We start from the raw sequence: 17879 nt of genomic DNA, 5'->3' as shown, positions 1-17879 counted from the left end.
CTGGAAAATGTCCCCATTTTGTTTGCACTATTCAGTTCATTTTATTTTTTTCTGATGTACATACAAATGTCTTTTTTACTTCTCAAAAGGGCTAGAGTAAAATGTTGCAAAGAATAGAAATGTATAAATGGAAAAATTTTTTAAACCAATCAACAAAACCTTCTCAAGCAGCACATTAGATAACTCTGTACATATTAATGCCCAAGTTGTCACTTGTTAATGCTCATGTGGGAATTACTATCTGGGGATTGAGTAACAGTCCCAACCTAATTATTAAGACTAATTATATAGCAAGTTAATATAAATTGTAAGACATACACATTAGAAGAGTTAAACATAAAAGTTTATTAAATGCATAAGGATGTGAAAGTTGTGGAGGAAATACAAATGAATTCCCAAGAAGTTTAGCGTATATGTACTTTTCGAAAGTGTATGATTAAATACGCCATGGGGGCTCCCTGTTTAAAGAACACAGATATTTCTGTTGTCGCAACACAGGTCTCCATACAGTGTGGTACGGGTAATGGGGCACATCATAACTAGAAACTCCTCTGAATAGTTTATGAGCACACTCAGTCAGTAACTAGGCATGTTTAATCTGGGCACAAGAACCCTGACTGCAATGATCAGAGAGGTTCTCACCCAGATGTCTATTTATAATAAAATCTGGAACTGGCCATGGAGGAGATAAAGGAGGTCTTTTATTTTGTGTAAATACAAATACCCAAAGGAGTGGCTGTGAATGATGAAGACTGTAAGAATTACAAATCATATTTTACCATGTTGTGCTGTTGCTAGGTGACATTGAGTAGGTTCCAACTCATAATGACTCTATGTAAAACAGAACGAAACACTGCCCAGTCTTGCACCATCCTCACAATCGTTGCTGTTTGAGCCCATTTTTGTAGCTGCTGTGTCAACAGATCTCATTGAGGGTCTTCTTTTTTTGCTGACCTTCTACTGTACTAAAGCATGATGTCCTTCTCCAGGGACTGGTTGTTCCTGATAACATGTCCAAAGTACGTGAGATAAAGTCTTGCCATCCTTGCTTCTAATGAGCATTCTGGCTGTACCACTTCCAAAACACTGTTTCCTTCTCCTGGCACAACAAAACACAAACATAGTATATTCGATATTCTTTGCCAACATCATAATTCAAAGTCAACAATTCTTGGTTCTTCCTTATTCATTGCTCAGCTTTCGCGTGCATAAGAGGTGACTGAAAACGCCATGGCTTGGATCAGGTTCACCTTAGTCCTTAAAGTGATATCTTTGCTTTTTAACACTTTAAAGAGATCTTTTGTAGCAGATTTGCCCAATGCAATGCATTTGATATTTTACCATAGACTTAACCTAAGCATAAATAGGATTCAGTACACAGGGCTACAGGAAGGCTTTCAGTACAAACTTTAATATGGGGAAATAAAATTTCCCATGGAGAGCTACACACTTCAAAATTAACAAATAATTGTTTAGGACAGAGACATGCTAAGTCATCTGTAGGAGACAGAATGGCTTCTAGGTCATTCTGTAGGATGGGATTTTGCAGTGATTTGGCATTTTAAGAAAAAACTGTGTCTATCAGGGCTTACACGGCATGGGAAACACACAAAAATAAAGTCCCTGAGGCAAACGTTGGTTGCTTCATCCAATTACTGTTCAGGAGAAGGGAGCCTTAGCCAGACTTTCAATTAAATCCAGTCCTATTCAATTCACTGAACTTTTGAGTGACTACTATGCCAGGCACTATCCTACATGTTGAAAATACAAAAGTGAGTAAGTCTAGGTCCTCATGGAGTTTACATTCTGTTGGGTAAAATGGTTGATAAACACACACACACACACCCTATAATAACATCAAATTTGTGCTTCAAAGAAAGCTCAACAAAGTAGGAAGATAGAGTGAAGAGAGGAGGTCTTGGGGAGGGAGTGTGGCATTATGTTAGATTGAGTGGTGAAGGAAAGCATCTCTGAAGAGGAAGTATTACAGGATAGATACCTGAATGAAGTTACGAGGTGAGCCACATGAAGATCAAAAAGGAAGACAGTTATAAACAGAATAACAAGTGGAACTCCCAGAGGCTGAAATGAATTTGAGTGTTCAAGGAACAGAAAGCAAGCCAGTTTGGTAAACGTTAGTGCTGTTTGCCAAATGTTCTGGTTCTTTCCTTCCAGGTATAAGGTAGGATTTCACTAGCTGTTCGTCTGTTGCTGGGTAGGACCATGTGACTAGTTCTGCACAGTGAGTCATAAGCAGAAATGACATGTACAATTTAGAGACAGAGCATTTAATTGCTGATCCAAGAGCCTCTAGAACTCTTCTTACCCTCTGGTATGATGACTGGTAATGCTCTAGAAAGGGGCTGCTCCATCAGCCTGGATCTAGGATCAGTCTCAATCTGGGATTAAGGAATAAAACAATGTGGGAAAAGAGCCCTCAGCTAATCTCTGATACATAACATGAGCAAGAAATTCATTTTTATTGTTTTAAGCCTCTTAGATTTGGAGTTGTTAACCTCAGTATAGCAAAACCTAGCCTGACTGATAGAGTGTAACTGGTCAGGAGTACACTAAAGGAAGTGGTAGGAGAGGAAATCTAAAGGATAGGCAGGGCCAGATCATGCAGAGTCTTGTAGATCATTAAGTCTGGATTTTATTGTGTGTGAAGAAAAAACTTTGGAGGACTTTGAGCAGGGTAATGACATGATTTTAAAAGGAATCACTCAGTCATGTAGAGGAAAGCCCTGGTACAGAGCAAAAATGTACGGAAATATTTAGGGGTAAAGTATAATAAACCCTACAACTAATTTTCAAATAGTTCGGTAAAATGTGTGTATGTTCACGCACAGAGGTGATAAAATTGGTGAATCCAGATGAAGTGTATGGAAGTGTTCATTCCACTCTCAACTCTTCTGTGGATTAAAAAAAATTTAATTAAAAAGTTGGGGAAAAATTACTAGAGAACTAGGAGGTGAGATAGAAGCAAGGAACCATTAGGAGGCTGATGCAGATGAGAAGAAGTGGTTTGGGTGAGAGTGTCAGTGGAGCCAGTGGTGAGAAATAGGTGGATTTGGAATCTATTTTGCAGGTGGAGCCAGCAGGATTTGCTAATAGACTGGCTGTGGGATGTGAAGGAAATGTGAGGAGTCAAGAGTGTCAGTTAGGTTTTTGTCCCAATCAAGTGGGAGACTGGTGATCCCATTAACTGAGATAGGATGGCATGTGGAAGGGTAGATTTAGAGGATGGGAAATCATGATTCTACTTTGGACATGATAAAGGGTATGCTGCCTCTTAGCATTCAAGTGGAGACTGAATTGGCAGTTGGATGAGTTGGGGGTTCAGGCAAGTGGTGGAAGCTATAAATATAAAATTAGGAATTATCAGCATCTAGATGGCATCCAAAGCCATGAGCTGAACAGATCCCCTAGGGAGGAACTGTAGGTGGAGAAGAGGGCCAGTACTAAGCCCTGGGGAACTGGAGCATGAACAGACTGGGAAGCTATCCTGCAGTTTATGATTTCTTTTCTGATTCCATGCTTTTTGAGCAATCATCTGATTATTACTTGACTTCCCATACAGGTCTACCCATAAGGAAAGAATGTATTGGTCATACGGCCTTTGAATATTCTAGTTCTTGGGACAGTTCTCATTGTAAATAAATTGATCACACTCACATGCTTGGTTAGTGTGAGTCAGCTGCTGAAATGGAGCCATTCTCAGCATACTGACAAAATCTGATGATGAGTTTGCATAAAGGGGAGTTAGACCTGGGACTGTGGAACTCCCCTGAGGATGTTACACTCCTGGCCCAAATTCTGAGTTCACATCTCTTTGGAACCTCCCAAATGAGCATGTTCACACATTTCTGGAACTAGTGAGAATATTCTCTTTTGCTTGTATTCCCGCCCCCCTTTTTTTCAATTGTCAAAGTTCTATTGATTTATCTCTGTGTCTCGTACATAGTTTTTCTTCACTGTTGATCTTGCATTTTGTGAGGCCATGTTTTGCATTACTTTATTACTATTTGTGGAACATTCTCTATGTGTTTGCTCTAGATCATTTTTTAAGTTTTTATTTCATTACCGAATATGTAATATTCAAATGGTTCAAAAATCAAAACAATATAAAAAGTATACAGTGAGAAATCTCCTCCAACCACCTCCCTATCCATCTGTTCCTCTCCATGCTAGCCCCTCCTTTCAGCTTGTGTATCCATCTAGAGTTGTTACCAGCCTTTCACTATTATAAATATGTCATTTTCTACGTTCATTCTAAGTACTGAACTATATTAACTGTGCTATTCATTTTCTTTTTCAAATCCTTCCAATAAGTTCTGTAAAATTCCTGATACAAAGAACTTAACACCCTGGAGCACCTGTTTGCTGGGCACTGTGCCACATGGCCACAGCTTAGTGTTGGGTCCTACCTTGGTGAGCTGTAGTTTTTGTTTTCTCTGCTGTGAGGACAGGAAAGGCAAATATTCTACTTCTTTTGTGAGGAGATAATAATTTCTGATGAAAGTTCATGCTCAAATTGTATCTCCCTCGCTTTTAAAAAGTCTGACATGGACACCAAGCCACTTCTTACATAACATGACCAAGTAACTCCCCTGGCTGAAACAGTTCAAGGATGTTAAAAATTCAACTATTTAATGCTTATTACTGTTTTGGGAAGCACACAAAAATGGCTTGTGCTGATCCAATAAGAAAAAATAAGGAGGTTCATAATGGTTATTTGGCGAAGAAGGGTTTCTGCAAGGTGGACTGTCATGCAACTTCTGAAAACAATTATAAAAAACTTAGCTGAGAAGTTAATGCATATTTGTCCTTTTTTCCCTTCTATGGCATGGCACATTGTATTTTCCAAAGATAGCTGCCCCAGTATATCTCATCCCACATGTTCTTACGTGATACTGACACTTTCCATCAAGTGAGGGAGCCTGGGTTCCCTCCCCTTGAATCTTGGCAGGCCTCTGTGACTGCCTCAACCAGCAGAATACAGTGGAAGTTGTCCGGCTGAACCCAGACAACTCCCAGAAGCATGATAGGTAATAAAATGCTTCAAATCTACTAAATTTTGGGGGTGCTTCACAGTGTTGTTCTTGTTAGGTGCCGTCGAGTCAGTTCCAACTCATAGTGACCCGATGCACAACAGAACGAAACACTGCCCGGTCTTGAGCCATCCTTACAATCATTGCTATGCTTGAGCTCATTGTTGCAGCCACTGTGTCAATCCACCTTGTTGAGGGTCTTCCTCTTTTCCACTGACCCTGTACTATGCCAAGCAGGATGTCCTTCTCCAGAGACTAATCCCACCTGACAACATGTCCAAAGTATGTAAGATGCAGTCTCGCCATCCTTGCCTCTAAGGAGCATTCTGGCTGTACTTCGTCTAAGACAGATTTGTCCATTCTTTTGGCAGTCCATGATATATTCAATATTCTTTGCCAACACCACAATTCAAAGGCATCGGTTCTTCTTCAGTCTTCCTTATTCACTGTCCAGCTTTCACACACATATGATGCGATTGAAAATACCATGGCTTGGGTCAGGCCCACCTTAGTCTTCAAGGTGACATCTTTGCTCTTTAATACTTTGAAGAGGTCTTTTGCAGCAGATTTACCCAATGCAATGCATCTTTTGATTTCTTGACTGCTACTGATTGTGGATCCAAGTAAAATTAAATCCTTGACAACTTCAATCTTTTCTCCGTTTATCATGATGTTGCTCATTGGTCCAGTTGTAAGGATTTTTGTTTTATGTTGAGGTACAATCCATACTGAAGGCTGTGGTCTTGGATCTTCATCAGTAAGTGCTTCAAGTCCTCTTCACTTTCAGCAAGCAATGTTGTGTCATCTGCATAAAGCAGGTTGTTAATGAATCTTCCTCCAATCCTGATGCCCCGTTCTTCTTCATAGAGTCCAGCTTCTTGTATTATTTGCTCAGCATATAGATTGCATAGGTATGGTGAAAGAATACAACCCTGAAGAACACCCTTCCTGACTTTACACCAATCAGTATCCCCTTGTTCTGTCTGAACAACCACCTCTTGATCTATGTAAAGGTTCCTCATGAGCACAATTAAATGTTCTGGAATTCCCATTTTTTGCAATGTTATCCATAATTTGTTATGATCCACACAGTTGAATACCTTTGCATAGTCAATAAAACACAGGCGGATATCCTTCTGGTATTCTCTGCTTTCAGCCAGGATCCATCTGACATCAGCAATGATATCTCTGGTTTCCACGTCCTCTTCTGAAACCAGCCTGAATTTCTGGCAGTTCCCTGTTGATATACTGCTGCAGCCGTTTTTGAATGATCTTCAGCAAAATTTTGCTTGTGTGTGATATTAATGATATTGTTCTATAATTTCCACATTCGGTTGGATCACCTTTCTTGGGAATAGGCATAAATATGGATCTCTTCCAGTCAGTTGGCCAGGAAGCTGTCTTCCATATTTCTTGGCATAGACGAGTGAGCACCTCCAGCGGTGCATCTGTTTGTTGAAACATCTCAATTGATATTCCATTAATTCCTGGAGCCTTGTTTTTCGCCAATGGCTTCAGAGCAGCTTGGACCTTTTCCTTTAGTACCATCGGTTTCTGATCATATGCCACCTCTTGAAATGGTTGAACATCGACTAATTCTTCTTGGTATAATGACTCTGTGTATTCCTTCCATCTTCTTTTGATGCTTTCTGCATCGCTTAGTATTTTCCCCATGGAATCCTTCACTATTGCAACTCGAGGCTTCAATTTTTTCTTCAGTTTTTCAGCTTGAGAAATGCCGAGCGTGTTCTTCCCTTTTGGTTTTCCATCTCCAGCTCTTTGCACATGTCATTGTAATACTTTACTTTGTCTTCTCAAGAGGCACTTTGAAATCTTCTGTTCAGTTCTTTTACTTCATCAATTCTTCCTTTTGCTTTAGCTGCTCGACATTCCAGGGCAAGTTTCAGAGTCTCCTCTGACATCCATCTTGGTCTTTTCTTTCTTTCCTGTCTTTTCAATGACCTCTTGCTTTCTTCATGGATGATGTCCTTGATGTCATTCCACAACTCGTCTGGTCTTCGGTCACTAGTGTTCAACGCATCAAATCTATTCTTCAGATGGTCTCTAAATTCAGGTGGGATGTACTCAAGGTCATATTTTGGCTTTCGTGGACTTGCTCTGATTTTCTTCAGTTTCAGCTTGAACTTGCATATGAGCAATTGATGGTCTGTTCCACAGTCAGCCCCTGGCCTTGTTCTGACTGATGATATGGAGCTTTTCACAGATGTAGTCAATTTGATTTCTGTGTGTTCTATCTGGGAAGGTCCATGTGTGTAGTCACCGTTTATGTTCGTGAAAGAAGGTATTCACATGAAGAAGTCATTGGTCTTGCAAAATTCTATCATTTGATCTCCAGCATTGTTTCTATCACCAAGGCCATATTTTCCAACTACTGATCCTTCTTCGTGTCTGTCAGTTTGTCATACTGTGGGGGGCTTGCGTGTTGCTGTGATGCTGGAAGCTATGCCACCGGTATTCAGATACCAACAGCGTCACCCATGGAGGACAGGTTCCAGGTGAGCTTGCAGACTAAGACAGACTAGGAAGAAGGACCTGGCAGTCTACTTCTGAAAAGCATTAGCCAGTGAAAACCTTATGAATAGCAGCGGAACACTGTCTGATAAAGTGCTGGAAGATGAGCCCCCCAGGTTGGAAGGCACTCAAAAGATGACTGGGGAAGAGCTGCCTCCTCAAAGTAGAGTCGACCTTAATGATGTGGATGGAGTAAACCTTTTGGGACCTTCGTTTGCTCATGTGCACGACTCAAAATGAGAAGAAACAGCTGCAACCATCCATTAATAATTGGAAAGTGGAATGTACGCAGTATGAATATAGGAAAGTTGGAAATCGTCAAAAATGAAATGGAACGCATAAACATCGATATCCTAGGCGTCAGTGAGCTGAAATGGACTGGTATTGGCCATTTTGAACTAGACAATCATATAGTCTCCTATGCTGGGAATGACAACTCAAAGAGGAATGGTGTTAGATTCATCGTCAAAAAGAACGTTTCAAGGTGTATCCTGAAGTACAACGCTGTCAGCGATAGGATGATATCCATACGCCTACAACGAAGACCAGTTAATATAAGTATTATTCAAATTTACACACCAACCACTGGGGCCAAAGATGAAGAAATAAAAGACTTATCAGCTGCTGCAGACTGAAATTGATCAAACATGCAATCAAGATGCATTGATAATTACTGGCGATTGGAATGCGAAAGTTGGAAACAAAGAAGGATCAGCTTCAGAGTGTAGAAATAGAAAACAGGAACACGGTCTTGACTTCTAATTGTCTTTACATTTTCCTTTTCTTGATTCTTTTTTACTGACATTTTACCACAATTTTGTTTGTTCTTATAGTAGGTCACCTCAAATCCTTTGTGGGACAGGGTATTGTAACTGCAAAGTAATTACATTTTTAAGGTGCTCTCTTATCTAATACAGTGATGTAAATGTCCCAGTGTTATCTTGTAAATGATAAGAACAACCCATGAAAGCTTTATCACCATATTAAAGGGATTTTTTTTTTTTTTAAAGAAAAAACGTTGTGTAGAACAGGTCTACATTTTATCCTCCTTTTCCACAAAATATATCCTTAGTCCGTGAAAATTTGATAAAAATAATCATGACTGAATAATCACTGAACAGTTTGTCAACAGACATTTATTAGATACCTATTGTGTACCAGATATTGGACCAGGTGCTGAGCATGTGAAGATTCAATTCCATCTTACAAACAGGCTCCTGGACTAATGACTATTTATGGTTATTAAATGCCTACCACATGCAAGGTACTGGGCGTGTCTGAAAAAGTCTGAATGCTTTAGAAGATGGAGGAGTTTTTAACAAAACTACAACAAAATTTTAAACAATACTATTTCAAAGTAGGTTGATCCTGTGAATTCAATATAAGAAACAGCTAATTTATTCTCTCCATTTTCACAGAAATGAAATAATGTGTCTCATGATATAAACTTAAAAAAAATCTGTAATTATTCTTAATGTAAAAGATGATGCAATACTGCATGATAGGATGTCGGTTTTTAAATACATTATTAAACAAACAAAAAGAACCACAAAAAACAACCAAACCTCTTGCCACAGAATCAATTCCAATTCACGGCCACCCCATGTGTTACAGGGTAGAACTGCTCCATAGGGTTTTCTTGGCTATAATCTTTATGGAAGCAGATCGCCAGGTCTTTCTTTTGTAGTGCTGGTGGGTGGGTTAGTAGTCCAGTGCAAATTGTGTGTGGTAAATACATTATTAGTCACCACTTACTCAACTTCATCAATTTTCCTAAATTCAATTCCAACCCAAGTAAATTTACACATATCTATTAGCCCTTTTTTTTCCATCATAATTAGGTGAAAGTTTACAGCTCAAGTTAATTCTCATACAAAAGTTTATATATTGTTTTGTGACCCTAGTTGTAATCCCTGTGACAGCACACTCCCCCTTTCTATCCTGTGTCCATTCAACCAGCTCCTATCCCTGCCTTCTCATCCCACCTCCAGACAAGAGCTGCCCATTTAGTCTTGTGTATCTACTTGAACTAAGAAGCACATTCTTCACCAGTATTATTTTTATATTTTATAGTACAGTCTAATCTTTGTCTGGAGTGGACTTTGGGATTGGTTTTAGTTCTGGGTTAATGGCAGTCCAGGAGCCAAGTCTTCTAGGGTTCCTCTAGTCTCAGTCAGACCACTAAGTCTGGTCTTTTTATGTGAATTTGAGTTCTGCACCATACTTTTCCCCTGCTCCTTCAGGGACTGTTACGTTCCTTGTCAAGGCGGTCATTGGTGGTAGCCAGGCACCATCTATTTCTTCTGGTCTCAGGCTGATGAAGTCTCTGGTTTGTGTGGCACTTTTGTCTCTTGGGCTAATATTTTCCTTGTATCTTTAGTGTTTTTCATCCTCCACTGCTCCAGGTGGGTTGGGCCTAATTGATGAATCTTAGATGGCCACTCACTAGCTTTTAAGACCCTAGATGCCACTCACCAAAGTGGAACGGAGAACATTTTCTTAATACGCTTTGTTACACCAGATGTCCTCCGAAACCATGGTCTCCAGACCCCCGCCCCTGCTACTCTGTCCTCGAAGTGTTTGGTTGTATTCAGGAAACTTCTTAGCTTTAGTCCAGTAGTGCTGACTTCCCCTGTATTGTGTGTTGTCCTTCCCTTCACCTAAGATAATTCTTGCCTACTATCTAGTTAGTGAATTCCCCTTTCCACCCTTGTAACCATCAAAGAATGCTTTCTCCTGTATTTAAACCTTGAGTTCTTACAATAGTGGTTGATACAATATTTGTCCTTTTGCGACAAATTTCACTCAGCATGACACCTTCCAGATTCATCCATGTTGTGAGATGTTTCTCAGATTCATCATTCTTTATCGTTGAGTAGTATTCCATTGTGTGCATATACCATAATTTGTTTATCCATTCATCTATTGTTGGGTGCCTAGGTTGTTTCCATCTTTTTGCTACCGTGAACAGCGCTGCAATATTTCTTTGGGATATATTCCAAGGAGTGGGATTGCTGGATCATATGCTACTTCTATTTCTAGCCTTTTAAGGAAGCACCAAATTGGTTTCCAAAGTGGTTGTACCATTTTACATTTTCACCAGCAGTGAATAAGTGTTCCAGTATCTCCACAACCTCTCCAACATTCATTATTTTGTGTTTTTTGGATTAATGCTAGCCTTGTTGGGCTGAGATGGTATCTCATTGTAGTTTTGACTTGCATTTCTCTAATGGCTAATGATGGTGAGCATTTCCTCATGTATCTGTTAGCTGCCTGAATGTCTTCAAAAGAGTGCCTGTTCATATCCTTTGCCCATTTTTTAATTGGGTTATTTTTTTCTATTAACCTTTGAGAAAGGTACATGAGGACAAGAATCATGTCTATTTTGTTCAGCACTGTATATTCAGCATCTGGCATTGTATCTGGCACAGAGTAAGCACTCAGTAAGAATTAGTTCAATTAGTAAATTGGAAATATGTCTTTGGAGAAGTGGATTAAAGATAATGCTGTTTTATTCAACAAGCACTTTTGAATATTTGGTATAAATATAGCACTGTTTTAGATGTTACCAGAGAACACAAAAGGAGGAGACATTGTCCTTACCCATGGCTATATGCATAGTTAAATTTGCATTTATAAACTTGTAAAGTAAAATACATACATTTGTAAGTTCACATGAGAAATAGTAGTTCTTAAATTACCTGCTACTACTGAACTCTTAGCTGTGTACCAAAAACAAGAAAAACAAGCAAGTACATCCATTATCTTTACAAGCTTTTAGGGGACAGAAAATGAAAGCATGGATTTCATATCCTTTCTGGTACTGACTTTTAACTACAGAATCAAGTTCACAAAGCATAAAATCGTATTTCTGGTGACATATATTCAATGGTGTAAGGTGTAAAGATAGGGAGAATCTATCCAGGTGTTTCCACATGAAATGCAAATAAACTGAGGGCCACATAAAAGTAAAAACTAATTTAATTTCTATGCTTCTTGAGAAAAAGAACTGAGACTTTTTACTCACTGCTTTAGAAATTACAAATAGGGAAAAAAATCATTTTAAATGAAGCAGATAATATGTTTTAAATTATAAACAATTAAAATAGGAGGGCATTTTAAGACCTTGCCCACATTTGAGATAAAAGATTCTGAGTTAAACACAAAAAGGTGGAGAGATGAACAGTGAAAAAAGAAACAGAAAAGTAAAACGGAAGAAGTATAAAGAAACAATCCCCCAAAACACACAGACTAACAAAGAGGTACAACACAGAGACATGTAAGAGGGAAGAAAAAGATACGCTTAGCCAGAACTGGCTTCCCCCATTCAGTGGCCTTACTTACCTTTAAAGACTGAAGTTTTAAGTCATGCTGTTTGTCTAACCAGATTGAACTGACGTGAAAATCAGTGGTCACATACCCGCTCAATTTTATAGCTTGAATTGGATTAAAAATTTGGTTAAAAAAGAACTTACAATTTTATAGTTCATCTTCTAAATCTTGATCATAAACTTTCTGAGGTTGTCTCTTAATATTGATTACTAAATCGATGCTTAAAATTTTTTCCAAACACTGAAGAACGGAAGTTAGTAACTGGTATTTACCAGCTACTGATTCCAAGCCTGTCTGAGTGCTTACCATGGGTTGACTGGTTTGCAGTGCTTGAAGAGTTCTTATGTATATTTGTGGAAAGCTGTAATTTCCTTTCTTAGACTTATAAAGGATTTTAGGAATGCCTAAAAGTGCATTAGCTATTAACATACTAACCATGGTTTCCTCTGATTGTTGGCATTTTTTGGCATAGTTGAGAAGATAGTAATGTAACAAAATCTCAAAATTACCTCCCACTGGCAAAACACAACCTGCTGGGATAGATGAGGAACAATAACTCTTCAGTGACTTATAACTCACAGGTAACGTGTTCCCTTTGCTAACACTTTTTGTGACCTGTACATTTTCATAAGACATTCCTATTCTAGTGTTTTCTGCTGTTGAATTAGCAGTGAACTTACTCTCAATTAATGATTCACGGTCATCAATTACCCTGGTTTTGTTCTGAGATAAACATTTTAGTGTGTAATCTGTTTCGTATGTATCTGTTGGTGTCAGTTTTGATATTGAACATGGAATGTATGTTTCTAATTCTACACCTGGAATCTCCGGATTCGAATATACTATTAAACGTGTTCGAATGGTTGTCAGTTCATTTTCGTTCTTTACAACTGTGCCCTGATATGACCTTTGCATTGAGTCATTACCAATTTCTGGTAACAGATCACTTTCTCTACTATTCTTATGAAGAAGAGGACTTGATGTATAATTTTGGCCATTGGCTTGTGTCATGTAACTTATATCAAAGTCTTTAAATAACTGCCGTAGCATTTTAAATGCTCCATGTAAAGCATCCTCATGTTGTTCAACAAGACCCTGCACTGGTCCACAAAGAACTACACAGTGTGGTATAAACAAACATGTGCTAATCAAGCCAAGATGAACATACCTTTTGGATTTAAGGATAAGGGGCTTACAAAATTTCACCAAAGCAGTGTTAGAGATTTCATGCTGTGAACAGGTCTGTGGTAGTACAAAAGGAGAAAGACCAATGATCCTCTGAATGAGAGAAACTTCTTCTGATGACAAACACTCCACTACTGATATGCCATTCAGTTCTGCATAATAAATAACTAAGTCCGGTTGTTTGACACTAGATAGGAGCAATTTTATGTTCTGGCTTTGTAAATATTTCATTATTGCTTTCGTCCTTTCCATAATCCAAAATTGAGATGCCTGAAATTGTGCTTCTGAATTTAGAACAAACTCTGATCCAGAAATTGAAAAAAGAGGTTGAATGGTTTCCGTTACTATCACCACTCTTATGTCACCATCTGCTGGGCAGTACACAGAAAAATCTCTGTGAAGCACAAGTCCGGCTATGATCCTGGAATCTGAAACAGGAAGGCCAGTGACACTAACATTCAACTCCACAAAACAGTCATCCACTAATTCAAATACTTCTTCAATCCCACTTTCATAAACCATACACTTGAAAAGGTAGTCACACATCAACTGTGAAATAAATTTGTGATTATTTTTTCCCACTCTTCCACAAAAGTATGCTTCTAAAAGCAACTCTACAGAGCTCCTACACAACGTTTTCTCTTGAGTGGATGAAGAAAAGATGGACAAAAAGTGTCTACTTAAGCACTGGTGCATAAAGTAATCTAAGACTTGTGTCTGAAAACTTAGAAGAGCTTGAGAAATAAATTTCCACTGGCAACAATTTTTCCAATGCCTTCCATGGGTTTGAATATTTTCAGAAATCAAAGAATCCTCTTCTTTGTCTGTGGCTGCATCGAGTCCTCTGAGCAAATGGCAAAGAAGGATAATAAATGTTTTAGCACCATCTCCTGATTTTTTGAGATGACTGGAAACACATGCCACCACCATCCTGTACAAAAAAGAAATGAATCAGCTCAGATTTTCAAAAAGCTGGCTTCTCGTACCTGAACCAAGATAAAAACCATGTTTCCACAGAATATATGTTCTCAATTTTTCTTCTCTCAAGTTACACCTTGTTCTACTCCATAATTCTAGGGTTGGGTCAGACGGAGAGTATAGGAGTGAGAAGTGTTCTTGAGAGCTGCTAAGATTTGGGGCCCAGGAGCGTTCCCCTGGGCAGTGCTCTAACCCTGAGCTGATACTGGTCTCAAATAGAATCAGTTTTTTCCAGGAGCATGGCCTAAAGATGGGACAAGATGTGCCGGGTGCTAGTCTAAGGAGCCCGACTATGGCTTGTATAGTGTAAGGGGCGTGTACCTGGCTATGGGATGGTCTAAGTGTAGCGCCTCCAAGAGGCGGCCTCCGTCCCGGCTTAGCAGCACCTCGCCAGTGGGTTTCGTACACAGAACTTGCCGCCCTTCAGGCCCCACGCAGTTGCTTACGATGCTTTCCAGCACCTCGGCAACCTGCAACGCAGCCTTCACAGATGCGGCGGCTGCCATAGCTTTCCCGTCTCAGTCTCTTCAGCCGCCAACTTGCGGAACGCCAAGACCAACGGGACGCGGCGTTGCTGGAAGCGGAAAGGGCGGAAACGACGTCGGAAGCTGGGGCAGCGGGGCTTTTTGGTTGGGCGAGCGGGCTGTCCCTCTCTCCTCTCCTTCCGCTCTGCGGAAAAGGGTTCATAGCTGTGCCAGTCGCAGGAGTGAGGCCAGTAGCCCGCGAAGATAGAAAAAAGCTGTAACTTCCTAGGAACAATCCCTGCAGCAAAACCGTAAACCCTCTCCGGGCTCGCTAGGTGAAATAATTCCTTTCCTTTGGCTTCAGCGCCCCCCCAAATCCCTGCCGTCTTGCGAGAAACTTACTTCCGAAGTCCGCGCAACAGCCTATAAGGGAAGGAATGGACAGCATGGGTGGTTCGCGCCCTCCCCTCCAGTAAAGGGACTCTCGTTTTGTAGCAGACGCTCTACTTTGGCTTCCCGCATACTCTGTCCACACCCCATCAGTCGCTTTCACGCTTCCCATTTTCGAAAGCAGTTTCAGGATGCAGGACAGATGGAAAGCGGTTATAAGCTGCAGGTTTTGTTCTTTCCGCACGGGTCTTTGCCACATTTCCTGGGCTCAGGTATTACTATAAAACCTCAGCCACCACCATTTATTTTTTCTTTAGCAGTGGTGATAGATGTTAAGACTTAAGTCATTTAACTACATCGGTAAGCTTTAATAAAATAGTGCCCTAAGATTACTGGGTACATTCAAAGGCACAAAGACCACACTGTTTCATACATTAAAGGGTAGACACACTCTCTTGAGGATGAATTGGTTAAGAACATGGGGCTTTGGGTTTTCTCTGCCATTTACTTATCTCTGACATTCAGGAAGTAATCTCCTTGGTTCCCACTTCTCTCCATGAGAAAATAGACATGTAAAAGAAAAATCACAGGGTTTTGAGAAGGGTGAGAATGTTTACCATACAGTAACACTCAAATACTTCTAGCATACCTACAGAATTACTCTGGCAGGTCACTACTCTCCTGGCTCACCATCCAAAGAAAGGATACATTTTGTAAGGTGGAGAAGATTAAGATTGGCATAATAGCACAACACCTATTCGAGATACAGCATGTGACCAATATTAGCAAGAAAATGATTTATTTTGTAGGTGTTGCATTGAGGTTGAACAACCTGTTTTCCTTTCCCCTCAATCCTCAGCACAGAACAGGAGAAATCTTAGGCCCTCCTTTTCTCTTCCCCTCCAATTAATAAGACTGAACCAACTGACTATCAGCCAGAAGCAAGAATGGGGAGCCCAAGAATGGAATGGGGGGGGCAGTCGAAAAAGGGAGGGAAACCAGAGAGGAATGACTTCTTGGAACTCATCTAAGTGCATTCAGTATGGTTTGGTTTGGGGTGGAACAAATGGTTAACACGCTTAGTCGCTAACCAAAGGGTTGAAGTTCAAGTCCACGCAGAGTCACCTCAGAAGAAAGGCCTGGTGGTCTGTGTCTGAAAAATCAGCCATTGAAAATCCTATGGAACAGTTCTACTCTGAAACACATGGGGTAGCCATGAGTAGGAGTCCACTCAATGGCAACTGGTTTATTGGTACCCATCACAAAAGGGTTACGTTACTTTGAGCAGTGGAGTATTCCTAACATTTGAAAATAAAGTGCTAAGATCAGAGTTCTTTAAGAGTACAGTGGAAAGAGCAAGGGCACGAGTCAGACACAGACTGACAAGTTCAAATTTGTGCTCAGTATCACTTTTACTGTGCAGCTTTTAGAGTCATTTATCTTAGCCTGATAATTTGCTTCCCTAAAGATTATATCCAAGAAAACCCTATTGAGTTCTGCTCTCACTTCGGGTCATCCTGAGTCAAAAATGATTCCACAGTACCCAAGAAACCTAGAAAAATCCAGCTATCGTCCACTTCAAGTCTATCTATAAAATCTAACTTCCACTTAAGGTTGTTATAGGATTCAAGAAGGATTTAAAGCACCAAGTAAAGCATATAGTAGAAAAAAAAAAATTTTTTTATAGTAGAGATTCTGTTAAATCCATTCCAAAACCTTTCACCATTCTTTGCAATTACTCCAAACTAAATTAAAATAATAATAAAAATTAGCACTATGTAATTTAGTCACCATATTTATAGTCAACGGTCTTTTTGATCAGTTTGCTCTTTTTTAAAATTTTATTTAGAATGCCTCCTTGTAGAAGTCAGCATAATTATACAGATCATTTAAAAAATTCAATTCTTTTGTCTCTGCAAACATTTATAATAGGTTAGCAATAACAGATTAGAAATTAATACATTACAAAATAGTAACCTATGACTATTGTACATTATACTATGCACCTTAAGGAAAAGAATTTGACAGCGTGCTATACTTACACTGTAGATAACGTACTTTCATTCTGTTATACAAAACTGACCAGTGGTAGTGCCTGAATTTATAAATAGCCACTAAGCAGAAGGTTTAACTTAGATATACAGGTAGCATGCTAAAAAAACAAAACAAAACAAAAAACTGAAATTCTGTGGCTCATCAGTTCAAATGTTCCATGGCATTTTTCTTTAAATGAAAAAATTTAATATTGTAAAACTAAAATAATTTTACATGATAAGTGCAGAAGGATAAAATTTTCAAAATATTTTAGAAAGTAAATTCACATTCATTTTGTCATGGGTTTCTTCTGGCTCTTTTAAATATGTTAATCATATTGACACTGGTCCTATACAATTTGAATAGTCCATCTTCAATTAAAAACTGTAACAAAAACAAACAGTATGTTAAGACTAACAAAAAGTAAATATGATAAATTCACACTAAGTAGAACGAAACAAAACCAAATTACGTAATAGTGGCAGGTTATACATTTTAAAGAATCTCTTTTCCAGTTAGTCAAATAAGATAGAAACTGAAGTGTAAAGTTACTGACTTCTGTAGGATTTTCCTCCATTGGCTCAAAATAAAAAATTTGGTATAAATTTTAAGTTTAATGTTTTATTTACATTTAACATAATTCAAATAATCTGCAGTGTCATGTGGCTTATCAATAATGCCATCATCACTATATGCCAAACAAAAAACAAAAACAAGAAAATATTCATTGCTCACTCACTAGGAATGCTAACATTGGAAAAATGGAATTTTAAACATTTTTTTCTTACATACTTGACTAAGATATTCTTCAAGAAGTTAAAACAGTCTCCCACAAAATTTTGTGTATATGGCACAAGATGATACCAAACAGTGTGAATTCCATCAAAAAGGCACAGTTTACAATACTCAGATA

The 17879-nt window shown here is 39.0% G+C and overlaps 1 protein-coding gene across 1 annotated transcript; it reads right to left on the bottom strand.

The window, feature by feature from the left end:
- Positions 1 to 3437: 3437 nt before the first annotated feature.
- On the bottom strand, positions 3438 to 17443 carry BBS10 (Bardet-Biedl syndrome 10). Its single transcript, XM_003405599.4, has 2 exons — positions 14400 to 17443; positions 3438 to 14031 (listed from the first exon to the last, which is right to left on the bottom strand). The coding sequence occupies exons 1-2, from the start codon at positions 14582 to 14584 to the stop codon at positions 12063 to 12065; spliced, it is 2154 nt and encodes a 717-aa protein (XP_003405647.1). The 5' UTR covers positions 14585 to 17443; the 3' UTR covers positions 3438 to 12062.
- Between the last annotated feature and the right edge of the window lie 436 nt (positions 17444 to 17879).

Source organism: Loxodonta africana, chromosome 4 (genome assembly GCF_030014295.1).
Source record: "Loxodonta africana isolate mLoxAfr1 chromosome 4, mLoxAfr1.hap2, whole genome shotgun sequence".
Taxonomy (NCBI): Eukaryota; Metazoa; Chordata; class Mammalia; order Proboscidea; family Elephantidae; genus Loxodonta; species Loxodonta africana.
This window is presented reverse-complemented; position numbering and strand designations above follow the sequence as displayed.

Excerpts from the sequence above, each read along its gene's own strand:
- BBS10 (XM_003405599.4), bottom strand. The coding sequence starts at position 14,584 with ATGGCAGCCGCCGCATCTGTGAAGGCTGCGTTGCAGGTTGCCGAGGTG. Across the intron at positions 14,032-14,399 it reads TTAGACCATCCCATAGCCAG|GATGGTGGTGGCATGTGTTT; the intron begins GTACACGCCCCT and ends TTTTTTGTACAG.